We start from the raw sequence: 27,894 nt of genomic DNA on the forward strand, positions 1-27,894 counted from the left end.
TTTCACTGAAAAAACAAACTAATGGTGTGAACTCATCATAACCCGAAGCAGGTGAACGAAACAGATGAGGTTATTGGAGTTTTTGAACTGAATTGATCCTGAAACGACAGACTAGCATTGATTTGAAATGGAAAACGAAGGACGTTCTCGCAGTTAAAACCGGCTGCAGCTCCTGCCAGCGAGGGAGCGACCCAATGAAAATGACAGATCGCTATTAATTATAATGAACATTATGAGCGGTCAGTATCTAATTAAACTCGTCGGGCGGGAAGAATCGCAGCAATTGAAGCCGCGCACAGGTCATTATAGATATTACACTGTATCTAAACGCATTCACATAGACTTTCCTGCATTTCATTGATCCTCCAGCTGCAGCTGAGTAGAAGGGATTCATAAAGGAGACCAAAATAACTCTTGGCAGTTGAGGCCAAACATTGTAAACTGCTCACATGAATGATTTTTGGAATCCCAGCAATAAGGTCGGCCTATCCCTGTTCGTGTTAAGACAGGCAGGAAGCAGCAGCACCCACACACATAAATCTGCGTTGTTTGCAGATGCATATTCATGGAGCTCATGCTGTCACACTCCAGTCTCTAATTTCCTGCTGCAGCCAAAGTGACACTTGTAATAATGTGTAATGTGAGTGAAATAATTATGCATCCTTGAAATGTGTCCTGGGTAGGCACTAACAAGATGAAGGTGCTTGCTTTTACATGAATTGTTCTGCAGTTTAACAAAATCAGGCCTTTAACTGTTCTCCATGCAGTGTTATTAGGCAACCACTAGGGGGCAATCAGCCACAATAAATAGGAGAAGTGAGAGAGGGAAGTTTTGAAGGAGGAACCAGCAGGTATGTGAGCTGCAGTTGTGTCTCAGTATTTGTTGTTCAGGTATGATTAACGTCTCAGATACACCTCCCACTCATCATGTGTTAATGCAGCGTTTCCTTGTTGACAGCACTCCTGGAGTGATATTGTGCAAAGTAGGCTCCGATCCACAATCACCCTGGAGTGATTTTTGATGTTTCCTCGCTGTGCAGCAAGATAAACAAGCCTAAAAGCTTCAATTAGCCCCTAAAAGGCCTGCGAGGAAGCTAAAGTATATTGCGCAGCGAGGATGATTCATAACAACCTGCATTAACTTTGTCAGTTATAATCCATCACAAGGTAATAGTCTTAAATAAATCTCATAGTAATTGAGATGAATCCCTCATTTCAATGACAAGTCTGGTTTTTAAGACCCAATTACCACTTGGAGCTCCCCGGCCCGGCGGCTGCTCCGGGTTCGGGCTCTGAGTGGAGGAGAGGGGGCCAGGGGGGCCGGGGGGGCCGGGGAGATGGACTCCATCCAAGGAGCGATGGATACCTCGCCCGGCTGCATCAGAGGGCAGGTAGATTTATGACAAACGCACACAATCTTAATTTGTGCTCAGCCCGATAATGCAAGGCCAGAATACTTCTGCTCAGTGTTTCTTAACTGGATGTTTCTTTAATTATATGTCAGAGGCCATAAAACTCAGGAGGAGATTTCCCCACAAAGCACTGTTTTATGTCTCGCTCATTACTGTAAATTACAAGCAACAGGGAGAGAGACTTGTGGGAAGAAACTGCAAAAAAGAAAAAAGTGGGTTTATTCATTTCCATACACTCTTGTTTCTGTTTGTCGTCAGCCGGTTAGTACACTGATCAGTTGTGAGTCTTATGGACGTTACGCTGCGGTTTGCTCCCTGAGAGCAAACTCTCAGGCAGCGACCAGGGAGGAGAGTGTTGACCTTTAACCTTTAACAAAGCCTCCATCCACACACATGAGGAAAAGAAAAAACCCACCTGTACAAATACTGAATAAATGAATAATACAAGAGTTGTTGTAAACATGTACATATTCACAAATCCGTCATCATATAACAATCCTCCCCAGACCCCTCCCCCCGCCCCCCCGAGTTAGTCCAGCAGTACGAGTCATTTCCACTGATGGCGTGTGCATGGTTATCGGACACGATGGTTACTACTGGTCATAATAATCATATGAGAAATCAGAAAAACTGACGCTTTGATGACCTCTGTGTGAAAATAAATGATGGCTGTACACAAAGCTCCTCCTCCTCCTCCGCAGCAGCAGCCCTTGGCTCATCACAAGGTGGCTTCGGAGTCCTCCAGTCTGCCCTTCTGTTCTTATATTGCCTTTTTTTATTTTTATTTTTTATTTAATATGATGCCACTTAATCTTTGGTGAAAAATAACTGTCCGTTCATGTTAGATTACACAAGAGAGCAGCTGCTACCGTTGGATTCTTGATTTTATTTCGGCGCATTATATTTCCTGCACAACTCGACTGAAGTGTTCCGACGAGCGATTAAACATTTAAATTTCTTAAAAGCAACGAGGATTTAAAAAAAAAAAAAAGGCTTCCTACTGCGCTTCATCCCTTTCCTTTCAGTCTGTGGGTGATCATCCCCCCCCCCACCCTTTCACTTGGCACACACACACACACACTCACACACACAAACACACAGTAAATCAGGCAGGTCAGTGCATCATTTTCTTTCCCTGTTCTCGTTTCCTTCTCTCTGTCCCAAGCCTTTTTCTTCCCATTACTACGACACAGAGTCCATGGATGCAGGGCCGGAGAAGCCCCCCCACCCCCCCCTCAGCTCAGCTCGAACCCGGCCGACGACTCGATGGCGTACAGCAGCTTGTTCTTCATCAGGTGCTCGTCGCAGAACTCCGGCAGCTTGAGCAGGTTCATGCAGGTGCTGGCCGTGGGCAGGCGTTCCAGGTCCGTGCCTCCGTGGTGGATGCAGAAGGCCGGGTACAGCTCCTGTGTGCGGACATACGTCGTTAGTTAGCACATGACAAATTGGCAGCGGTTGCAGATTAAAACTCAAAAGACTTTGCTCCTCATGAGGTGTTTAAAGACAGAGGGGGAAATCGAGTCGGCGCTGATCACCATGTCCAAAGCAATCCCAATTAGGCAATAAATGTCAAATTCCACAAGGGGATAAATGTTAAAAGAGAGACATTAAGCGCTAAGCTAATACAGTGAAAGGATAAATTTAGGAAACCAGATTAGTGCTTGAAAGGCAGCAAGCGGGAACCCGGCCCGCGGCTTGACCCTCGGATGAGACGCTGGAGGAATGGTCATTTCATGTTGTCTATCTGGCATTTTTTAAATCAAGCCTCCGTATGATGAGGCCACCTCATCTGCAGCCGGTGACACTGAGCGTTTCCATCACAAGCCGGGCCGCCGAATTAGCCTCCACCCTGATTTCATCCCGCTATTTAAAGTTAGCGAATACGGCTCGGCGGCCATACTCGCCCGATTAAATGGCTCTTTGGGGGCTTAGCCGTAATGACCCCATTTTTCTGACAATTACCGTATTAAACTATCGTTGCTTATTGAGAAAGTGTCATTACCGCGGCTATCATTCTGGAAAAAAAAGAGAGTTTCAATCATCTTTTTTAAATGGCTTCTCCTGACAGAGCTATTTCTCCTCTAGTGAATCCTGGACCGTTTCACGACAGCTAATTAAGGCTTAGCTGGCTCAGGCTGAGGGCCGGGTCAGGGGCCGCTCCCCCTACGAATTACTGCCCCTTTCCGGCCCTGGAGAAGAGATGGGTGGGAGGAGGGAGCATCCACACGCCGGCCAAAGTCAAATTGATTAAATGTGGAGGGAAGGCAACTATTAAACCCTCAAGAGGAGGGACTGCGAAGGGATTTGAGGAAGAGTTTTGTTCCCTCGCTCTGCCGTCGCACGCATTTAGATTTTCTTAACTAATGACAGTCATAAAACCAATCATATGATAATTACAGCTTCTGGTTAAGATGAAGTAAGACGCATAAAAACACTTTAATGGTCCCGAGCAACACTTTCTGCTTTTTTCTCCCCCTATCTCAAACTGCTTAAGTGTCCCACAAATCAAGTCAGTAAGAAAGTCAAATGGTTTCCAATAAGGGAGGAAATCATTTCAGAAGGAGGAGAGAAGCAGTAATGAGGAGGCTGAAACAACGTATAGAAGCATTACGTGTTTTCATTTAACAGGGAATCGCTGCTGTGTCACACAGAGGGCAAAAGTGCAAAGGTTCAACCTGCTACCGAGGTTCTGAATGGTAATATTTGTCTAGTCATGATCTCTGACCAAGCCCCCCCACCACACACACACACACACACACACACGAAGGTCATGAACCACAAAACAACAGTGGACGTGGAGATAAGGCTTCACCGCACTGGCTCGCTCTTATCGCCGCTTAATTGGAAAATGATCGTTTTGAGGGCTGTTATCAGACGAGGTATTTTCATTACAAGCCCATTAGGAGAGAACACTCCCTTCTGTAGGGTTTGGTAAACTTGGCGATAATACAGGTAGTACACAGTCTGCAGATTTGAGTAAGATGGAGTGGAAGTGTGGGTCGGGTAAAGCCTCACCTTGAAGCCCAGCAGAGGAGGTCTGGAGCAGCTGGTGACGAACCTCAGCAGTTTGCGCTTCTCGTCGTCTGTGAAGCCGTCGACCACCTCCCAGAAGATCGTGATGACAGGGTGGGTGGGCGAGTACCCGCCTGCAGGAGATGATGATCGACAAAAAGATATCGTATAAGCCACCTTCATAAGTACTGTATCTTGAAAGCAGCTTGAGTTTCTAAGCACCTCACACATACGGAGCGTAAATAAGGATATTCGCTCGTACCTGAGTAGTTTGTGAACTTTTTCAGGTCATCTAGACAAATTGGCACATGAGCCCCAGATACCAGCACCTGTAAAAAAGCATGAGAGCATACATATACGTTTTTGTGACCCATGATTGTGCTCGGTGTTAATCTGCAGTTTTGTTTTGTTCATGCGCTGATTACCTGGATCTCCTGCTGGTCAAACATACGCAGCCACTCCAGGTTGACCACGTTGGCCAGGCCCTGTCTGAAGGCCAGGCAGTGAGGCCGGATCTGCTTGTTCAGTCGGTAGTCAGCCACCAAATGGATGTAAGCGATCCGGTTGGCTGTGGTCACAGGAATGTCTTTGCCTCCCAGCTTCAGTTCAACCACCTGCATCCAAAACAGATTTAGGTTTAGTTAAAATATTTCATGTTTATAAGGAGATGGATCATTCCTTCTGTTTCTGAGTGGTATTACTGTCAGGCAGCCATATGCATACTTCATTATGCAGATCACTGAGCCGGCCTCTCCTGCCAGACGACCAACAAACAATGTAAGTGCTTTAATTGTGCCAGGTGGATTTCATTCAATCACAGAAAGGTAATTAAATATTTTCCAACAGCACTCTGATTAAAGGTGAGGCTCGATGTGTGTGTGTGTGTGTGTGTGTGTGTGTGTGTGTGTGTGTGTGTGTTCGTGCACGTGTGAGTTTAAGTGCATGGCAATGTTTCTAAATATAGCACGTCCAATGAACATCTGGTCCAATACAATTTGGCCCCAGGTTCTCTTTTCATTAGCTTTAGAGCAGTTAGCACTTGATAGGATGTGCTTATCTCTCTTCATAAAGCCGAGTGTATGATGACATCATAACAGCCACGGTGGGACAAAATTTAATGTTCATCTTTTTCCGCCGCAGTTCTCCTGCGTTCGGTGAATGTGATCTTGTGTCGTAAATACTTAACGACTTAATTTTAAAAACAGGGATTCAGTGACTTTAGGTACCATCTTCACTTTTTTGTTTTTCTTTAAATTTTGACCACCGATGATAAACACAACGACAAAGAGTATAAATCTGCAGGCATCCCATGTGAGTCCTCTGCAGTGGGCGCAGGTCCGGTTCCAGCCTGGCCCTTTGCTGCATGTCTTTCCCTCTCACTCTCCCCTTTCATGCTTAATCTCCATCAAATATAAAAAAGTTTAATGCCCCAAAAATATGAATATAAAAGAGTAAATCGAACATGATTTTTCTTTAGGATTTAGAAGCAACAATAAGCAGCATACAGAGGCTAAACATAGCAACATTATGTAATGTGACATGGTGAAAAGCCCTGTGGAAAGTGGAGATATCTCAACTGGAGGGGGGGCGTTGAGTTTATCCTATGTAGATTTCAATATTCTGCCCCTAGTTGCTTGTTTCTGTATTAATAATTGTATTAATAAAATAAACAACCCTTTTTTGTTTCCTAGTTAAGAGAAGAACATCAAATTCATCCAGACACCGGATAAGATATCTGATGACTCCACTCCAGCAGGCTGGACAGTTTACACTACACAATGATACACTAAATCTAAAATATGTATTTGTAAGTACATGTAAGTACATCTGCTTTATGCTTCTTCATGCTACCAAAAATGATTGTATTTTAGACTCCATTACATATATTTGACAGCTTTAGTTCCTTTCAAATTAAGATTTAAAAAAATAGATAATACAACTTAATTTACTCGTGGCTAAAGAAAAAACTCAGGGACACAAACAAGGTGAGTTTCCGAACTTTTCCCTGAATTCATCCTAACACACAACAAACATGAACATTTGAGCAACAGTAGTCACACGCAGAAAAGAACTGAGTGACACTCAACAGGATGTTTGTTTAACAACAACACAAACTACAGTCAAAAAGGACAATACAATCAGAATCTCTCTGACGCAGTCTCAACAAAACTGATTGATAAGTAAACAGAGGTGTTCAATTGCAACCAGATTGTATTATAATCCACAGTATCCACTTTTACTTTGTCCATCCCCTAATCGCTGTGTATCCGCGTGAGGCTGCACTGACCAGTGATCATTTTCTGTTTTTTTTGTCTCCCCCGTGTTGGATTCTGATTATGTGCTAATGTAAGAGAATTACTGTCGTTATCTTGCTTACTTTGGCTATCTCACCAGGGCAAATGCAGGGCAGACTGCTCCCGGGTGTGTGCCTAATCTTTCACAAATTGTTTTCCCTATCGTGTTTGCGATGCCCTATTTGCCACCAGGAAGGCTACATTGTGACTCGGCCATTTCAGGTGTTGTTTGAGAAGAGCTAATAAGAGGCGTTAAGGCCCTGAGCAAACAGGGGGTCTGGGCAGAGTGCAGGTCTGGGCCCGGGTGATTCAGTGTGATGACGGCCGCTCGTCTCCGCAGCCTTGAGCTTTGGAGGGGACGTGCTTAAGAGCAGCTAGTTGCTTCTGTCAGGCGTGTTCTGAGATCATTTCTGGGGGAAAGGCAGGTGGAATGGTCAACAGAGCCGTTGTGTTCCCTGCACTGCAGCAGCGCTTAGGGCAACAGTGGCAACGTGCTTTATCTCTTCCAGAGCTGAAAAGTGGTACATCATGGAGGAAATGAATTATTAACGCCACAAGAGAGGAATCAAACATGAGGAGGGGAAGATGGCTGAACGAGAATTACTGACCAGGATAGAGAGATGGAAACAAAATGAACATGTGGCTGAACGAACATACTCCATCCCACCCTGAACCCCGACCCTGTTCACCTGAGCCTCTCCCAGATCGTTGTTGACCACGGTGAAGTTGAGGCCCAGCTCCTCCGTGTCCCCCTCGTAGCTCTTGAGGAAGAGGAGGTTGCGGTACATCTCTGGGTCCAGCGAGGCCAGGTGGTGGATGTCCACATCTGCACTGGTTCCCAGAAGTTTGGAAAGGAAGAAACTGGCAAAGGGCAACTCCACCAGCATGTTCTCGTACAGCGCCTGTGGGTGAAACATGGACGTCAACGGGAGGACAACAGCAAGACAAGGGACATCCTGACAAATTCACCTACATGAGGAAATGCTCGGAGCAGGAACTGTTTATTACTGGTGTCACTGAATAAAACATGATGATTAGATAAGATTAACCACTGGACCTGCATTAAGTAGCAGGTACATATACAACAAAAATATGATTACAAGGGACATTAGGCAACATTAGATTTGCCTTATGCTCTTATATCAAAGAAAGTGATCAAGATATCAAGTGATAAGACAGTAAATCTGGTCACATCATGGTGACATAGAGCAAAACACGGAACACAATCTATCTCAAGCACACCGGCTTCTGTTTCACCCACCTCAAACTTTATAAATGCCAATTCTCACCTTGACCTTAAGTGCCATTAAGAACCACAGCCGGGCAGGTGACTCATAAAACCCAAAGCTAATGTACTGGAATAGTCCGAAAAAGAGCCTGTAGGAGGCATTAAAATATACAGGTCTTTATAAATGATCGCACTAAAAACCCTGACCGCATCAGCTAAATGGATTATAAATCTAGGGGATTTCCATAATGCATGCATCTAAAACACACACGCACACATAAATCATGGCTATTTTCTAAACACAGGTTAATTGCACAACTTCAAACATTGTCTATTTTTTATGCAAAATAATCCACTTAGTATTTCTCTCGTGGCCGGAGCTCGTTTCAGACCATATGGGCCGAGTGGCCCCTTGAAACCTATCAATAACACTTGTGCCGGGAAGAGGCAGCAATAAGTATATGGAAAAAACCTGTAGCCTTATTTTTTCAATGCCACTTACTTTATTTATGAGTGTTTATTGCCAGAAATTGTGCCAAAATGACTTGGGCTGGAAAGAATTAATTATTATGGCCCAGGCCTTTTAATATAAGTGAGTGCAGTGGCAACGCAATTAATACAGATCGCGGCGCCATCAGGTGGAATAAATGCCAGCAACATTGCAGGTGCATTCTGTTAGCTGCCAAATAAATTCCTTAATTTACAGCATTAAGAATCAATAAAATTATAATGCCTTTCAAACACATCTCTATCAATCAGAGGGGCCAACCTCACACACCTCCAAACCGTCAGTTGCTGAAGATTAGTGAGGAGAGGCTGTGCAGGAGTGTGCTGTTGAAGAAGGCAGGAGGATGAAACTTTCCTCACCCCTGATAGTTTACAGAGTGGTAAGGCCACTGCTGATGAGGTTGGAGGTTTTGCACCAATGAGAGATGAATGAAGCACAACAGGGACCTCCCATGGGTCACATTACATAATGAGAAATGGGATTCTGACAAATCGACATCACTAAACACTCCCATCGCAATTAAATTAACTTTTTTGATCTCTAGGCTGAAAGGTTTGAGGCACAAAAGCAAAAGGAACCTGTTTTCATGTTTCCCCATTTGTGGCTTAAATCTTTCAGCTTGCCAGCTGGGTGGACAAGTGAGGAAGAAGGATGATGACTGGCCTCTATTCTGATGTTCAATCCCATTTCAGTGAGTACCCTAGACAAGCCACTCCTGCCTGTAATACATCACCTCCACAACAATGGCACGCCTTGGACATTAATTAACAGTATTAATCTCCTGTGTCCTTTGAGCCGCAACGTGCACTGTGCACATTGCGGCAGCAGTGATGCAATCCCAATCTATATAAACGAGTGCCTTTTACCCAGGCAGTAACGGCACTAAACAAATATCAATACGCCCCTCAAATGGCCACTCAAACGTCCATTTTTATGGAGAAAGAGGAACTTAAGATAGGGTTAATTGAAAGTCAAATTCAAATTAATTTCCCCCCACCTAATTGCCTGAACCATTAGCTATGGAGAGCACAATATTGAAGGGGTGGGGGGGCGGAGCGCTGGGGGCTGCTGATTGATCATTTCTCACTTGCATAGAGCACAGAGAAGAAGTGGACTGAACCATCTCGGGCTTAGCAAGAGAGAAGAGACCTGGATGTTCTTGACTGTAAAACAGATCAAAATGCTATTACCACATGCTTTGAACGCTTATTTATGTCCTGTCTGTGTGGGCCCACTGATTTAGTGCCGGCCAAATGCAATCACTACACAAACAAGAGGTAAGAATCATCGGCTAATGGAAGCCCTAATTGAGAGGCGACCGCTTGTCATGAGGTAATTCTTCTCCAGGTTGAGATGATAGCCAGCCAGCCAGCCCCCCCCCCCCCCTTGCGAGGAAGGCATCTTGATAAACAATCACTACCACATGCATTAAGGATGATTTAGAAACATTAGGCTCTAATAAATAGTGCCATCGGAAGAAGGACGGGACGGGGAGAACAACGCTGTCAACAGATTACGCATAAAGCCAATTAAGAAAACTAGGGCTTGCAGGAGTGCGAGGTTCAAGTTCTCACCCCAACCCTAAAATCTTTTTATGAAACAAATGACGGCAATTTCTCTTAAACGCTGTCAGTTTCCAGAGCAAACACAGAAACAACCTCTGAATTTACATCAACAGCGAGGGAAGCGTTGACACCGACTATGACGACTATTAATTGACGTATTGGTCATTATGTTAAGGCCATCTGTGATTTCATATTAAAATTCTCTTTATGTGAAGAGCTTTATTATCGTCCATTATCCCTCCTTGTTTTAAGAGCTATGTTATGTTACTTTGCATTTTTAATGTAAGGGCATGGAAATATCTCACATCACTATTATTTTTACTAGATTTTACTTTAATATCTCACCTTTCCGAGAATCCTGCCCAAGAAGTAGTAGTGTCGCGTGAAGGAGGCTCCCACCAGCATCTCAGCAGTGGGGCTGGGATACAGCAGGCTGTCGTTGGTGGTCTTGAAGAAACCTTGGTTTGGATTGAAGCCCGACTTGAGGAGTTCGTTGAGGAACTCCCGGAAGATGCCGCCACCGTCGATGCCCGCCTCATCCAGACCGTGAGCATTCAGGAGATGGACTCTGACCCTTTTCTTCAGGTCCGGTTCTAACAGACCACAGAGCAGAGGAGGTTTAAAGAAAAAGGATTTCTGAGTCGTGGACAACAATATTCATGGTTACAGTAAATTGTGGCCATATTTTCAGTTCATAAATGTAACCAATAGCCCTTTTTATGTGATGAATACTTTCTGCTAACAATCACACAGTGAAAGTCTCAGCATTTTAGAGATGTGAAAATGACCAATGGGCAGTGATTACACAAAACAACAAAGATGAATTAATATCGGTAATCAAAATTTACTGTTCAATATAGAGTAGAACTATAGTGGAATGACTGAGTGGACAAGGGAGGGATTTTAGACACAGGCCGGAGTTTTGAGGCTTTTCCTTTCTGCTACACTTACAGAGCGCTAGAGATTTGGACGCCATACAATGACTTAAAAATGTCATCTTTCAATTTTCAAAGCAGTAAAAGCAGCAGACGAATACTGAAGAAAAACCAGACGTAATGAAAAAAAAGTATTGGTTCCATTAGCTTTGAAATTATAGATTATCAAGATTGCCAATAAGCAAACTTGTCGAGAATGACCTTATTAGTCCTGTAAACAAAGACAAAGCTTAAAAGTCCTATGTTCCTTAAATCTACCGTAGCGCATTGTTGTCTGCCCTTACAAACATATTTAGCAAGAAAGCAATTTTTTGACCTTAGAATATTCAAATCAAATTCCATAAGAGGTCATCTTTCAGAATAATTAATGTACAGTGATAAATCAAGGTGGCTATAACTTATAGACACATAAATGATATAGATCATGTCTTCAGCCTAGGTCTCATACTACTCTTTTTAATCAGAGTGGCCCCACTGAAGTGCCCTTTCAAATTCAAACACAAAAGAGGTGACTTAAAATAATTGATTCTGCTTTTTATGTGATCCATTATAATAATCAGAACCACAATTACGCTTTACCGAAATTCAGCACAAGGAGAGAGCGAACCTTCATCTTTAATGCAAACTGGACCCTCGATCCTCAGTCTTAAGCTTTTATGGACCATAACAAGAGTTTCAGTGACAGCGTCAAACATTTACAGCACCGCACTTCCTCTCCTCTTGTACTTGTCACATTGAAAATGAATGAGGGACCTTATACAACAACTACAGCACATTTTCCAGACAATGCGATGATTAAGTACGTTGGCCTCATGCGTTTGACACAACATAATAATGCAGACGTAAAATAGTGCTTTTATTCAAGCCGCAGCAATGCCAGCCCTACCGTTTTCTGGAGAGAGTTTATCGTAGGCGTCTTCATAGATGTAGTTGCGCCTGATGGTGACATTGATACCATCAGGGAATGGCCCGTCACCCTGAACGTCCCGTTTGTCGGCATAGATTAACCTCTGGAAGATCTAAAAAGACGTAAACCCGGGCGGCAGGGTCAGTTAAAAGGTTTAAATGTTCAACAATAGGTTTTAATTGCATTTTATCACTTATACTTTATCACCTTATTTTAGTTTTTTCAGGGTGAAAAGTCACAGAAAGGAGGAAGGTAATTGTATTAAATGCAATAAAAAAGCAGATTGATTATTCCTGTGAGAACTGATCCTATAACACTAACACAGCCGTGTTTCAACTCAATATACAAAATGTATTAACATGAACTTGGCTTTCAAATTTTTCCCTTCAAAAACATGATGTTAAATATAATAGAATATATTTAACAATATAAAAATAAACATCAGTGTATAATTTACAGCAACAAAAGCACAGTTCTGTTCTAATATTGCCCACAAAATGTGTATATTTTTGCACTTTAAGGTGGGACAACGGTGCAGCACCTTGACTCGCTCCGCGAAGGGAACCACGAAGGGGAGTTCCGTGAGGATGGCCAGATGTCTCTCTTCCGTCACAGACAGCTGTGCGGGCTCCATGCCGACTGCAGAAAGACAGATAAACACAATTTAAGGACGGGTGAGAAATTAAAGTCCCCAGCAATGGGTGACAAGAGGCCACTGAGTAAGAAAATGGACATGTTAACTTTTCTGGTTTCTGGACAATCAGTCATTCTCTGCTGATATTCTCAACCTGAAAAAGTAATTAAATCCAAAATGTAAATTCTGGTTAGCTTACCTATAAACTGTATTTTGTTGGATCTATCAATTTGTAACTCCCGTCTCTGATCTTTTTTACTTACACCTCTTTGGGAATGATCCCAGATATCCTGATGATGGTTGAGTTTATATGAAATTTTTGAAAACTTGTTTTAAGTATTTGGTCTCAACCCTTTTATCCAAAACTGAGAGATCCAATCAAAGTGTATTTTTATAGCTGGCATCCAAGCCCTTGTAGCTACTCCAATTCAACTGCACTATAACTTTGTACTTAGAACATTTTTAAAAGACTATCCATGCATTTAGGTCGATGACATTTCCAAGGCAATCTTCAGTTCCCGTCACTGTCCTCTATCAATGTGGTGTGGCAGAATTGCAGATCATCTATTTTTGTTATTGTCAGGTTGAATTAGATGATTGTTAAACTTTCTGCAAAAACTGTGAAAATAAAGGTTAGATGCTTCTCAAATATTTAAAAGTTAATCATTAAATAACTGGTCTATAAACTAATGATAAAAAGGAGAACAATTATTTTGTCTTCTACAGGGCTGAATCTGTTCGAGTCACAGTCTTGATTAGTTTAAAGATTAGCTTGTGATTCCAAACATCCAGCGCTCCTCTGTGTATAACACTCATCTGACAGTATCATTACCATTCACGGTGCTTAGTTCAGTAGTTAAGACCCAGTGCACAGCTTACAGCACACAGCGCCATTAAAGACATTTGACATCCTTCACCCTTTTAATTAACCCAACTGTGAGCTGCACGTCCACATGTTGGGCTAAATCCATTAAGCTGATGTTTGCTTTGTATTAAACTCGGGGTTTAGGTCGTTTAGCCCACGAAGAAAATGCCACAATAGCTAAACCGCTCTTCACCCTCCTCACTTTGCGTCCACTGCAGCTCAATTATTCTGCTCAATTAGTCAATCTGATCTGCATTTTGCCATCAGGTTTCCATCTTTGAGGAGAAATATGGCCGCGGAGTGGTCAATACGTTGCTCGTTCATCAGCCTCGGGCCTGTCCATTTAAGGAAATGAGAAAAGGCCAGACAAACACATGGACCAGATGTGGCTGAGCTCATCAGGTAATTTCACACTAATTGAATTTATCCCATGCAGCCTCTGAGTGGCATTAGGTAGATCATACACACATTGTTATCAGCTTGTTTTCACACCATACTCCACAGAAACCCGGGTGAGCCAGCTGAAGCCCTGTGTGCATCACTGTGCTTTCCTCTAAGTGCCTAATTGAGTGAATTAAGAGAAAATGTGGGGATGTATCTTTGTTGAAAACAGAGAAGGTTAATGACTATTTCTGAGGTTTTACTTTGTCCCTGTGAAATGAAATTTACACTAAGAAGCATTTGTTCTAAGCTAAAAAAGCTAAACTATAATTTGTAAGGGGGGAAATCTATTATCTATTTCCTAGTCCTGCACCTTCATCCCTCTGTCTAGTATAGAGATAAACTAGTAAGATGATTCCTTGTTTTTCTTCATGCATTTCAATGCACAGCTCTATAGAATAAGAGCAGCAAACAGAGAAGGTGACTTTGGACAGCAATTAGGATGATTTTCTGGGCAATGTATCAAGCTGACACAAGCATTATACAACTCTAAATTTCCACCCATTGCCAGTGGAGCAGCTCAGTGCTGTACATTAAGTACAGCAAAGTGAATAACAGGCTGAGAGTCTAGTTGTTGGGGCTGAGGAGAAATAACATTAACAGGCTATTCAAAGACAACTACGGGGCAGGATCACTGTAAGGGTTAATGTTTTCAAGGCATAAGGAGACACACTAACATGTAAATGTATCGCTCCATTTTAAAATTAAAGCACAACGAACACAAAAGGTTATTCTTAATGTGTCGTAACAAAACAAAACATTAACACAGATTACAGTACCATCGAGATTTGACTGGAGTGGCCCGATGCGACCCATCCTTCTCGTTCTCCACACGTGTCTTGCAGAGGGGACGTACAGCTGTGTGACCTGGAGGTGCAAAAGACAGGTCAGTTCAACTTGTCAAACCAACCTGGGAATATAGTTAGGGGCCTCAGTTTACATATCTACTCGATATTATGTAGCTAATTACAGGTGTACCCTTGATCATACACACACAGGAACTTCAATGAGCTATTTGATTTCTATCAAATAACTATTACAATCATAAGCTTAAGTTTCTCAGTCAGCTGCAGCTTCACAGTTGTAATTTTTATTTGTTTTGCATGTTAACGTTGTTTATCGTTAGTTTGGTCTCTATGAAATGTTTGATATTCAAGACCAAGTATTATTATTACTTTAATAAAACCGAGAGCTAATAATTACACGTGTAAGCCTCACTGCTGTTCACGGCAACATGCAACAATGATCTGCCTGGTTAACTCCAAGCAGGTGTGACGACAGTAAAGTACCTTATCAGCACGGATGTTGACCTCCGACGAAAGCCAATGACCTGCGGGACAGAAAGGTCGTCTAATGTCGCGAGCTTTCACCATCTTCACCAGGTTAGTGATGACCTGTGTAGTAGATCAAGCACAGCCATACACACATTAGCACCTCAAACTCCGTCAATTGTTGCCGCGCTAAATCAAACTCGTTGTTAGACAACAAAACGTACGATTCAAGTACATTTCAGAGGAGAGAACATAAGATTGACAAACAGGTGCCTTGTCTTAGGGGAAAAAAAGCAATTTGAGACTTCAGCCATTAGTGAGCCATTTATGGGGAGTATAAAAGAAAAACGACCTGCTCCGTCCCTCAATGTCCAGCCCTGTTAATTACTGGCGAGGTCTGCTGACATCAGCCACTGGACAGAGAATTCAAAAGACACAGCAGCAGCAGCGGTTCACAGTGCTGCATGCAGAAGCGTGGCTCTCCCCTAGCCTGCAGAAGGTTCAGGGTTACAACAATATTTCACCCGGATGTCACTTTGTAACGTTCACAGAGCAATTTCAGGCGACCGCCAACAGAATCTGTTTTATTCATTAACACTGTCTGCTGGGTACAGTTGATATACATTTTTCCGAATTAGGATTTCAGTCAGAAAGTCCAGGATTGAGACCAAAGACTTTATAGTAATACATTTACTTTGCAAATGTAAAGATTTCAGTCTTATTTGGACCGAACAGGTCTACTGTTGCTGCGACACCCACCATATAACCTCATGAGTGCCAATGCACGACAATTCATTACGTCTGGTCTGCCATAACAGTTACAGCCACTCGATTTCCATATAATCCCCCAGCTAGATTATTTCAATCGAAGTTTTCTTTTCCAAAGCACGCCATTTTCATAGAGTGACAATCAATCTCGGCCAATCGCTGGGAGGCAACTGGAGTCCGCAATAATGGCAAGTGCAAAATGCTGTAAAAGACGCGTGGCGATGGGTTTGGAGGAGGCCTACCCCCTGACTCTGGGAATGAATAAGCATTCCTTAATTAGCCCATCGGGTTAAGTGCAAGCCTTAATGGGCCTTTCCCAAACTCCGGCGTGACATCGTTCTCCAAACATGGCCAAGAAGAAAGTTCCATTAGCAATATTAATACAAGCTTAGTTGATCATTTTCATTCAATTAACTTCTTTCAATTAAATAGATAGCTCGACAATGGAGGTGATAAAAGATGGGGAGGGACGGCTGATGACACGAACCAAACATTAGCGTGTTAGGGGTCAGCAGCGTTAAACGGACTGTAAATCCCACCGTTCAATTTGGAAAATGCATTTCCCCTGCTTCTCACTTCTTTAATGGGTCGTTTTAGCTGACAAGAGGCCTTTGAGCAGATCCTTTATGAAGCATACTGACATGCTCTTTGCGTATTTGCCACCTTCTCACAGAAACACCAGTGTTCACTTTTAAATCCTTCTGTCAAAGACTAACAGCCAAGAACAGAGTCGCTTAATTACCGTTTCCTTGACAGAGAATGGAGGAGAGGAGAAAGGAGAATGAGAATAAGAGCCGAGGAGAATGAAGTTAATGCTGTCTTCTGCCTCATTTCCTCTGGGTAAATAACCAATGGATGACCTCCATGGCAGCGCTCCACCTTGTCTTTGCCTGCTCATGCACACATGCTCGATTTCCATCCAACACAGGGAAGCATTAGGCCACTCTGCTTGACCGCACAGACAGGCTACACAACTCTTAAGCATCATGTTAATGTGCCGCAGATCACGGTTTACGCTTCGAGCAAAGAGGAGTTTGATTTAAAATTCTCCTCCACGATGAAATCCATTCAGAGGTGACACCATCACTGACAGACAAGATGAATGAGCCGCCAATAGCAAAGATAAGACATGAGGAATGCTCTATGCTACAGGTGTAATAGATTTATAACAGTCCAATTCTAAAGCCACATTTGGTTCTTGACACAGTTATGGAATTACATTTTTCACTATGTCATTTTATTAAGAACAATACAACTTAATGTCAGTACTGCTTAGTGTCTGAAATTAACATAAAATAACAACACACTGGTTGGCTGGTTAGTTACTTTGAGGTGATTTTTTAAATCACTGAGGTCAAGATGCTTAGCATGTTTGTTGTGTGAGTCTGTGTGTACATGTGTGAGAGTGTAAACACGGACACACACAGAGTGGCAGAGCAGTTTCTCGACACCCCTCACTTTATTTCCTGCGCTCTATTTAAAGTCAACAATGAGAGTGAGAGACACAACAAAGAGAGCAAGAGGACGATGGGCGAAGAGTTCGAGCAACATATTTACGATTTCTGCATTCACATCAGGATTTGAGTGAAGAAAATAAATGGAGTTAAATGCCAGATGCGATATTATTTAACGTATATGCGAGTAATTTTCTATACTCTACCTTGAAGAGCTGCACCCAGCGTTTCTGTTCGGCCAGGATACGCTGCTGGACCTCAGAGTTGGTCTTGACGCCCACGCTGCGGAAGGCCACCATGTACTCCTCTCTGTGCTCCGTCTTGGTCTCAGGGTAGGCCAGCTTGATGATTCCCAGACATGCATCTCTCAGACAGCGAGACAAAGTGACCAGCTCTGTCAGTGTGAAGGGCATACTGGAGGACTGCGTCTGAACTGTTGAGAAGGAGACGAATTCAATGTCTTTTACAGATATTGATTTTTACAATCCCATGGCGGCAAGACAAAATTCAACCGATGAAAGCAACAGTCATTAATGAGACATTATATTGCAAAGAACAGCAAATGTGTCCAACAATAAACAGGTCCAGGGTGAGGTGTGTCCTGAATAGAGTTTGTTTATCACTCATTATTGTCCATTGTGAAGACATTGCAAATTTACATTTTACAGCAGAAAACAACTGTTTGAACACAACCAGATAAATTTGTTCATTGAATCAGCTGTGATTCTGTTCAGCTGGAGATGAGCTATATGAAGGGAGAATTCAGGGTAAATTCGGCTCAAAGTCATCTTTAAATATATATAATTTTGATGAAATTGAAGAGTCGGCCATTATCTCCTACTGGGGGTAAAAACAAAACGAAAGGGAAAAGTTGACTGGGAAAATACTTGTCTGCAGAGTATTTTTATGAGTAATAAATACTGCTAAATACTACTTATTATAAATTCTAATTACAAATTACTTATGCATTGCTTTGGCCTTTCAGTCTTTTAAGAGTCTGAAATTAGTGGACCACCTTAGTCGGCATCGGACATATAAGATCCCAGAAACCCCAGACACTATATCTTTTAGTTTTAAAGCTCTGAAAGTACATATAACATATGGCACTTATAAGAGACATGAGGCCATTTTTGTGTTTATTACCTTCCAGTTCATGCCCGAAAAACTCGCTATCATGCACGGAGATAAGCGAGTGGCTGAAGAGGGAGCTGAAGAGATAGAAGAGGGGAATGATGCGGTTCGAGGCCTCGAATGACATGGGAGAACCTCGTGAGATCAGCTGTAGCAGCGACACCATGGAGCTGAGGGGAAACACACACAGAGGACGGGACTAAGTACCAGGCATAAGTATAGACGTAAGCATAAATATGCTGCATTCATTAGTATGATCTTACAAAGATATATAAAAACAGCATTAGCTCACCCAGTGATCATTTTAGTTGTCATGGAGGTGATCAGGAACCAGAGATGCCTCAGGAAACGTGCGTTGAAAGCTAAACTGTACAGAAGTCTGCAGAGAACAAACAGGGAGATGAGACACATTAAAGAGATGAACTATTTCAGTCAGATGACACAATCAGTGTGAAGAACAGTAAAATTACTTTCCGCCAATATGTCTGCTATGCTCTGATTGTTAACTTTGCCCCGTTAACCAGAGGACACAAGTAAAAGGAGGGGAACAAAATAAATGACCGCGTTATCCAACGTTTTCCTCATAGAATTTTCTTGGCCTTTCTCTCCCCTTTTATACCTTGTGAGGGCCGAAAAGATATTAAATGAGCCATTAAGCTTTATTTAGGCGAGGCACCTTCCATTAGTAAACTAGTTGCTGGCGAGGGTGCCCAGCTCGGGTCATAAACAGCCCTCTGGCTTCCTGCTGGAGGCCCATTTAACTTAATGGCCACGGGAGCAAGACAATGGAGGACGGAGGAGGAGGGGAAGCCTGCTCCTCGCTGTGACCCCGCAGCGCCAGCATGCTTCCACACTCACAGTGAATTACATGATAACACTGAGGAGGGCCCACATACCTTGCTATAGTCGCGTTGCACTCAACGGGCTGTGGCACCGAGGTGTGAAGCTGCTCTTTGTTCGAGTGTGTGTGTGTTTGTGTATACTCCTAAATTGCATGGCTTTTCACACAGAGGGTAAGTACAGGTGACAATAATGTGGTAAGTAAGCTAAAAGGCAAAATAAAGTAGCCCCTGCATATAATAGGCCCTTGTCTGAAGGGTGGCAGTCCTGACACCTATAAGGATGCTTGCCTTTAATAGGGCAGTGTCATGAATTCATAGTGGAGGAGAGGACCAGAGGTCAACAGAGGAAAAGGAGGGAAGAGAAGGGAAAAGGGAATTCTGCATTTCCCGAACTTTCTCATCTCAATGTCAACGCTCAAATTCCCATCCCCGCATTCAATCTACAAAAACCCATTCAAAAAATTCCAAAATGGAAATGAGCGTCCGGAGCAGAGTGTCACACGGCCCTCGTGCGGCTTGAAAAATGGTTTGAGCCGAGCGCTCGCCATCTGTCAGTGCAACAAGGCTCAGGAGAGAAGCGGGGAGTAGTGCAGTGGGCTCATAACAAGTGATGCGGGTGTTTGATTGAAATGGGAAACAAAGCACTAAATGCCAGCTGACATGCTGATTTACGGCCTGAGAGAACCCAAACCCCCATTTCAATCATGGAATGAACCACTAATAAACAAAGTCAAGACATCAAAAGGGGTTGCGTGTGTGTGTGTGTGTTTGCGTGAGTGTGTGTGTGTGTGAGAAAAGCAGCTTGATGAATCATGCCAGGATCATTTCATTTCGCAGTAATGAAAGAATCTCTGTTCAGCAGAAAAAGCAGGCGTGCTCGGGTCAGATTTGATACCATGATGACTGAACCGATTTTCCGCCTGAATAAAAATGTGTTTCTCTTGTATAAACAAGATCAACATCATTATCTCATGGCCAACACACGGGAAAATCACAGCAAGTCTTCAAAAGTAAATGAAGGAGCAAAGCTCATCTGTGCTCACTTCTATCACAGCCAGCTCCGTTAGCGACAGGGTGCTACACCGGGTGAAACCAAACCATCAAAGGGAAATTACACCAAATATCCAAGTCTAAACAATTAAAGTCAGATTACAGAACGGCCACTAGCACAAACCTGGGCTGAGAACAATTTGTAAAAACAATTAAATCTAAATTTTTGCCCCAAATTATTTTACAGCATTTTCACTGTCCTCTAAAAAAAGGCAGAAGCAGGGACATGAGAGATTTTACATATTTATTAAAAAAGACAGCTCGCCGGGCCGACTGGACAACTGGCCAACCCCACTTTTCTTTTTTTTTTTGCTGTAAGTGCAGTAAATCAAGGCCGGGATGCAATTTGCTCCCCTTAGCCTCTTGTAAAGCTATCCCGTCCACTTCTGCAGTGATTAATCTTTCTCAGTGAGCTAATTATTTTGTACAGATATCCAATAATGATGGAAGACGAAGGGCAGGATTTATGGTAAAAGCGAAAGGAAGGAGGAAGCCGTAAAAAATTAAAGGAAACGATGGGGCGGGGGGGGGTACGCGGGGATAAACTGAAGTTCGTCTACATTCTCAAGTCTACGGCACAAAAATTACTCGCTGAGCATCAGACTCCAGCTGTGTGTGTGAGTCCTGTTTTATCACTTGTCCCTATATGCATGTATTCATGTTGAGGTTAGCTGAACAGATATGTAGTAAAACACATTTGCTAACATGGTATGAATCTTTATACATACACATCCCCGCCCACACATAAAAAATCAACTGGCAGCAACGGGCTCCGCTTATAATTAACTAGAGCAGGTTGACCATGCACGAAGCTCAGTCTGGATCACCTCCCGTCAGTCAATGCACCATCCGCCCCACCGCCCCACGCCACCTCTGACATCCTGGCCCTAATGTAATCAACCTGAGAAGGGGTAATTGCCCCCATCCAAGAGTGACAGCTTCCCTGACATCCCTGCTTCCTCTGCCGGTTGTAAATGCCAGTGGGTGCGGACCACAGATAACTGCCTGCCGCACTTCACCGTTATTTACATTACTGCTTACAGCGCAGAAACACATAAAGACACAGTTTTCCACTCAATCAGGCAGGTGTGTAAACAAGCCCGTTGAAAGCAAAGCTGATCTCAACAAGATGAATAAAATGTTATGGTATGAAATAAAAATGAAGAAGGCTTTAAATTTATTTTCATATCAGGTTTTTTTCACTGCCTGGTTCAGTTTTTGTTATGGTCTGATGAATTTACATTATGTTTTTTGTCGTTTGCATGAGAAAGCAAAGTGTGTCTGAGCTGTTTAAAAAATAATCAACAGGGTTTTTGTATTCTTACCTGACTTTTGGCACCATGAGGCGATGCTGCACCATTAGTGTGTGACAGATGGACGCCATCATTGTGAAGACCTCCTCGCTGGCTGAATCCCTCCACACCAGGTTCAGCAGAGCGTTTGTCTGATGCTTGGTGTCCAGCTTGTGGACGCACTCTTCAGTGATCAACTGCACAGATATCCGACTGTCATCCTGAGAGAGAAGGAGACAGGTGTGAGAAGAAGGACTGGAATGACGACAGGAATGAGCTTTAAAGATGAAAGAATTAAATCAAATCACGTTTAAGTTTATCACGTGGTTAATCAATTCTAATTCCATATTTGTGTCCTATGTCATCCTGTTTAACAGGAAATTCACTGGTTTTTGTGTGTATGTTTTTTTCGTGAGACATTTTTGAAAGCAAATCCTGATGCAACAGGATGAACCACATTACTTGACATAGCAAATTCTTGATACATCTAAACTCAGGGAATCTGCTACTAACAAGTACAAATCAAACATTGATTGAAAATACGAAAAGCATAACTTCTTTAAACACCACCATTCCTTTTAGGCCTGTGCACATTCTAGTTGATATCCAATAAGTAAATGCATCATACCTGCATTGATGATGAATGGATTCCAGCGTTATCCTCGTCCTCCGAGTCGCTGCTCACCTCAGGCCTGGTGCTGCCCTCCGACACGGGCAGCAGCGGCAGCAGCGTCTGCAGGGCCCGGAGGTACAGGTGGAGACCCTCCTCTGAGAGAGAACCTGCCAACACACACCCATCTTTATTACTGTACATAACAATCCTATTTTTACCTCTATAAATCCATCTCAGACTGAGTTTATGCCTGAAATGAGTCATATTTATTTCATATGAACATACTGCAATATATAATGATACAAGGAGTTTACACTACAAACAGTGGAGTGTGTGTGCACCTACCTAAGCAATTCTCCCCTGCAGAGAGGACAAAGTAAAATATCCACGGTGCCTGGCTCTGTGCTGCTGAGGAGGAGGCGACGGTGCCCTGGAGGGAGCTCAGGAAGGCCTCGAACGGGAATGAGAGACGGAGGTCCGATAGCGCCGGGATAAAGAAGTGAAAGATCTGCTCGGTAAACGGTGCCGAGATGAACTCCTTAGTAAAGGCTGAAAATACAAACTGCCTACAAGGCCACAGAGAAGCAAAAAAAAAGATTAGACAGGTGGGCATTGGACCAGTAAACACATTAGATGAATACTGATATGAACAAAATGCAGTATGTTAATGAGAAAACTAGCGAGGGGGAGGGGGCTGTTCTAACACCACCCTGCGCTTTCTGCTTCGTGAGTACTCCGGTGTTGTCTCTCCAAACAGAGCGGCTTTGTGTGGCTCAGTCACACACATCTGGTGAGTCAAGTCAGATAATTAGCTGTTGGAGTCGGTGTGTACACAAGTTTCTCTCACTCCCGCCTTGCTTTTCTTCAAAGAAGAAAAGGAGTCCTCTTGTTGTGTGTTATTAAGAATGTCTCAAACTGAGGGCAAACAACCTGATATTCTGCACTTTGGCGAGCGAGCAAGTCTGGGGGCATTTTATGGCTTGTTGTAAATTGGTCTCTGAAGCAATTACTGCTTCACCACTGACTGGAGGGGACAAAAAACTGCTGTGGTTTGTCCGATCAGTTTAATGGATGATTCCAAAAGAATTCACTAGGGGCAAACACTTTTCCTTCCTGCAAACATGAGGTTATATTTCTCTTCGCCAAAAAAGCAGCTACTTGGGAGGTCTGCACTTTATAAGTGTCTCAACAGATGAACATACAGTGTGAAGACTTACTTGTGATATTATTTGTTGTTAATATGGGAGATTCACCTTCTCCAAAAAGTCATGCTACAAATACGGCATTACACAAGGAACTCCAACAAAAAGTTCAGTTTGGTTGTTAGTCCAAGACTCATGGTGAGTAATTTTACCATGAGACACAAGTCACCACTAGCCGTTGCCATTATCAACCCTTTTTTATTTATTTTTTTACATTTGGCCAATAACCAATAAGTTTGTGGACATATAATGCCACTTAAGTTATTCAGCATATTTATTCTGAAGCCACAGCTCTTCATGTTCCTGTCCTGCCACTCTGAAACTCTAGTTAAATTTCACTCGTATCGAAGCACCAAACTCCATCCACTACTTGTTGAAACAGCCCAGATTTCACACTGATACCGTACCTTGCGCCTATTGTGCAGGAGGAGTAGGTAAAGTGCAGGGGTTTGAGGATGTGCTCCAACAATGTGCTTGCGAGAGGGATAGAGGGAGCGTCGCTGTACTCCAGACTGGAAGGGAGCCTGTGATTCACCAGAATGTACAGCGACCTGTAGTATCCTGAACAAAAGACACAAACGGGTATAAGATTCAAAAAAGAATATTAGGCATCCAGATGACACCACAGACATACTACAGCATCTTCTACATCAATATAAAAAGTAGTAAATGTTTGTGTTTGCAGTTATTAGTGCAGAATTGAAGGAAGATTATTAAGTCAATTGTCTGCACTTTTCTCCATGTAATTTAACTTTAAAAATAGAGGCAGCTGAAGTATTTAATAAACTGAGTGGGAAAAGGAGAAACAAGCATCAACAAAAAAAGACTACTCTCCTAACTTTCGTAGTTTCAGCTGTAAAAGAACAGCTAGCTACTTTTCCTGTCTTGTTAGGCTCTAGGACGGGCTCTCTCTGCAGCCGACATAGTGCTAGCAATCAAACAAAATGTATTATGTTGACAAGTGTGAATTATCTTGAACAGTACTGTTGAAAATGAGTCATACTTCTGGGAAATTGTAAATACAATGAGATGTACTTGACCAGGCGCCAGTTAGAGCGGGAACTGCCCACGTACAGATTAAAGTGTTCAAACACTTCAGATCAAATGATACCACCACAAATTTAACATCTCCATACACCCGCCCCTGTTACAGTCGGCTTTAAAGTGTTCGTTTATTTCTGTCTGTGTGGTAGCAAACAGTGGAATAAGATAAGTGTCTGCAATAGCGAAATTTTGCATCCTCCCAAACGATTTACAGCAAACTTAACTATTAAATATTCACATGTAATATCAAGGCTTCTAAATACATTCATTTAATAATAAGCCAGTGAATTCCTCTGTTAACATACCTTTCTGTACCATATAGTGCAAAATCTGCTCGAGTAATGAAGCTACATAGTTAGGATCTGGAATAGCAGGAAGATAGGTTCTCTCTGAAGAAAATATTTCTAGCATCCGCATGGGAACTGCCACATTTAAACTGTCGTCCTTGCAGTTCTGGAGGAGTCTGTGAGACGAAAAGAGGAAAGAGTAACAGTGAGGATTAGTAATAAGTTCCAAACAACTTGCTGTGTCTCTATGCAGCTTAAATATCAATTCATAATGAGTTTTTAAGGGCATTACCTGCAGCAGAAGCCTAAGATCGTCTTGATCTGAAACGTACATGTCTGCTTCTGTGGCCCCGCCAACAGCTTCACAAACTGACTGTTGTGTTTCACCAGATTCTGGCATAACCATATCTTTAGAAACAGACAAACAGAGACAAATTTGTATGGTATGCATGGTTAGACCTCTAGCTAGAAAATACATCAGTGCAACAATCACTTAAGAATTAAACACATTTTGCATCCTCACCAATCGATGTGCATCCACCCTCTGTCTGTAAAAAAATATCAGTTCTCTTGATAGGAGGCAAAGACGAGGACCGTCCAAGACATGCTGAGCCCCTCCTGCATGCGTCTTACTGACACACTCATCAAACCTGGCCCTCTGGATGGCATACTGGCAGAGAAAGAACACCGGTTAAATATTGCAAAAAGTCTGTTTCAGCAGACCTGTTATGAAAAGTGAAGTGAAATCAAAACATGGAGACCATACCAACTTTATGAACACCTAAACAGACACACTTGTTATGTCTGCAAAACCAGTGAATATATTCATGGCTCCATCACCTACTTTTACTCAATTTCAAAACGTGTTTTTTTACCCAAGAAAAACAGGGAAGTGATGTATGAAAGGTACAAAGGGCGTCTTGCAGACTTACCTGGCGTTTCAAGTCCTGGTATCCACGTATGTAGGACTGAATGATGATAGCATTCTTAAGACGTCTTCTTTCATCCTAACAGATCAAAGAACAGAATTTAGACCTGATGAAATTACCAGTATCTTTTACTCATTGTACTCTTTTGGGTTATACGCATTTTCTTCTGCGAAGTAGTGCAACAAAATAGTGGAAATTCCTCCCCAGACACACAATGGATCTTTCAATGAGCGCTTAAAACCCATACAGTGACTAGGAGACTTAACCTGACCAGGTTTGTGATCAGATTGAACCTCCCTGCTCTATATCCAAAAGAATCACGTACGACATTAGTGTTTACAAAGACAAAATTATGTTGTGTTTACCCAGTCTGAGTTTACAGATGTGTGGGGCAATGTTTGAGTGTGTGTGTTGGCGCGAGCAAGCATTTGAGAAACGGAGCGGCGTGAAAAGTCAGGAGGGACTGAATTAATCAATGAGTGGCATGAAGATCTACTATGAAGAAAGATTTTAAGAAAGAAATATGAGTAGAGTGTCACAAACAAAGTCAGTCGAGTAGGTGGTCGGTTAGTTGAGGCCCGGGGCAGCTTTGCCTTCACACGGCTTAAGGGAGAGGCGTTGGACTAGTGGCAGAAACTTGGACTATGGGCCTCTGGTTCGTCTCTGGTTCGACTCCAAGGAGAAACAACAAAAAGACGAACCTGGATTGATCTGTCCAAAAATCCAAGAGGATTCTCCCTACCCTGTCTAGTGCCCCTGAGCAAGGCACCTTACTCCCCTAACATCTGCTTCCCGGGCATTACAGTTTAAAATTTTATAGAAAATAAGGACAAAACCTCATCTACGGACAAGTTTTCTTTTTACTGCTCTGTGTGTGTCTGGCACCAGATGGGTTAAAAGCAGAGGTTAAATTTCCCCTTGCATGAGTGTGCCTGTGCATGTCTGTGCATGTGTGTGGGATAATAAAATGTATCTTAATCTTAAATAATGTGGCCGTATCCATCTCACACCACCTCCAGATGAGTGATCTGATCTCAGGACTTATTCAAGTGTGTGAACTGGGTGGAAGTTTACCTCTCTTTTTCTTCTTTCCTCTTGGGTGCGGTGCAGCAGAGATGCTTTCTCCTCCTGGGAAAAAAACAAAACAGAAGACCCAATCAGTAACATTATAAACATACTGTATCATTAATGCTGTATCATCAACGTGAGGAACAGGGATGGAGATGACACCTTCCCCTCCATCTCCATCTCCTCCCTGACAGGTCGAACCACACCAACCTTTTTGCTGGCTCCCCCGAGTGACACATTGGGTCTTGTCTTGAAATCTCCCTCAAAGCTGAACATTGTTAGATTCTTCCCATGGACTGACCCAGAGGTCGCAGCTTGTTTCTACACAGAGAGAGAAAGAGAAAGTATGAAGTGAACTCGGTGGCGGAGCAAACACACAACGAACACACCAGTGACAACAATGTCGTGACGACTCGTGACCTAGCTTTAACTTAGGGGGCTAACGTGTTCTCCAACTGTTACAGCACGTTGCTACGTTTCCGATGGAGGTTCGTGTAGGGATATGTATAAAAACACATGTACCTCAACGTGGGTGAGTGCTTATGGAGATGACCGGAAAGGAACGGTCAACGTCTGCGACTTCAACGGCTAACAGCTTCACAACAATAGTTAGCTAGCCGGTCAACTTAGCTAGCTAATGACTCAGCAGCTGTCACGTAATAAACTTCGCCGTTTACGCCGCTGGACTCCGGACAACACCGGAAACACCACATCACACATTTATTCGTGACAAAGTCGCAGCGTCGGCTCACACATGTGTACGTAGCGTGATTTTTGTTGACGTTAGCACTCGCAGCAAGCTAGCTAGCACAGCAGCGAAGCACTCACACAGGCTGACTTTACGGGGGGGGGTCCTTCTTTCTCTTCCTACTCCGCTCTTATTACAGGAAACTCGTCTGAGAGCCGTGAACCAGCAACCTGCGGATCGTTTACCTGAGACAGGTCGGGTCAGACAGACACACAACAACTCTGAGGAGCAGCTCAGGTGTTAATCCACTCGTCTTCTGCTTCTCCTCCTCCTCTACAGACATCAACACACCACCGGGAAGAGCCGGAGTCACTGCTTCCGCTTCCGGCTAAAGCACCGGCCGCTGATTGGACAGGAGTCACGTCAATAATAATGGGTTAAACCCGCCTCTCAA

At 43.1% G+C, this 27,894-nt stretch overlaps 1 protein-coding gene across 1 annotated transcript; it reads right to left on the reverse strand.

The window, feature by feature from the left end:
- Positions 1-1,940: 1,940 nt before the first annotated feature.
- ube3c (ubiquitin protein ligase E3C) lies at positions 1,941-27,786 on the reverse strand. Its single transcript, XM_061093874.1, has 24 exons — positions 27,686-27,786; positions 26,963-27,073; positions 26,759-26,812; positions 25,688-25,762; positions 25,279-25,425; positions 25,048-25,163; positions 24,774-24,931; positions 23,832-23,985; positions 22,568-22,788; positions 22,238-22,389; positions 21,643-21,830; positions 18,718-18,804; positions 18,438-18,595; positions 17,501-17,727; positions 15,091-15,195; positions 14,581-14,668; positions 12,403-12,500; positions 11,841-11,973; positions 10,365-10,612; positions 7,408-7,620; positions 4,850-5,038; positions 4,687-4,753; positions 4,428-4,558; positions 1,941-2,818 (listed from the first exon to the last, which is right to left on the reverse strand). The coding sequence occupies exons 2-24, from the start codon at positions 27,026-27,028 to the stop codon at positions 2,648-2,650; spliced, it is 3,246 nt and encodes a 1,081-aa protein (XP_060949857.1). The 5' UTR covers positions 27,029-27,073; positions 27,686-27,786; the 3' UTR covers positions 1,941-2,647.
- Between the last annotated feature and the right edge of the window lie 108 nt (positions 27,787-27,894).

Source organism: Limanda limanda, chromosome 20, assembly GCF_963576545.1.
Source record: "Limanda limanda chromosome 20, fLimLim1.1, whole genome shotgun sequence".
In the NCBI taxonomy this organism is placed as follows: domain Eukaryota; kingdom Metazoa; phylum Chordata; class Actinopteri; order Pleuronectiformes; family Pleuronectidae; genus Limanda; species Limanda limanda.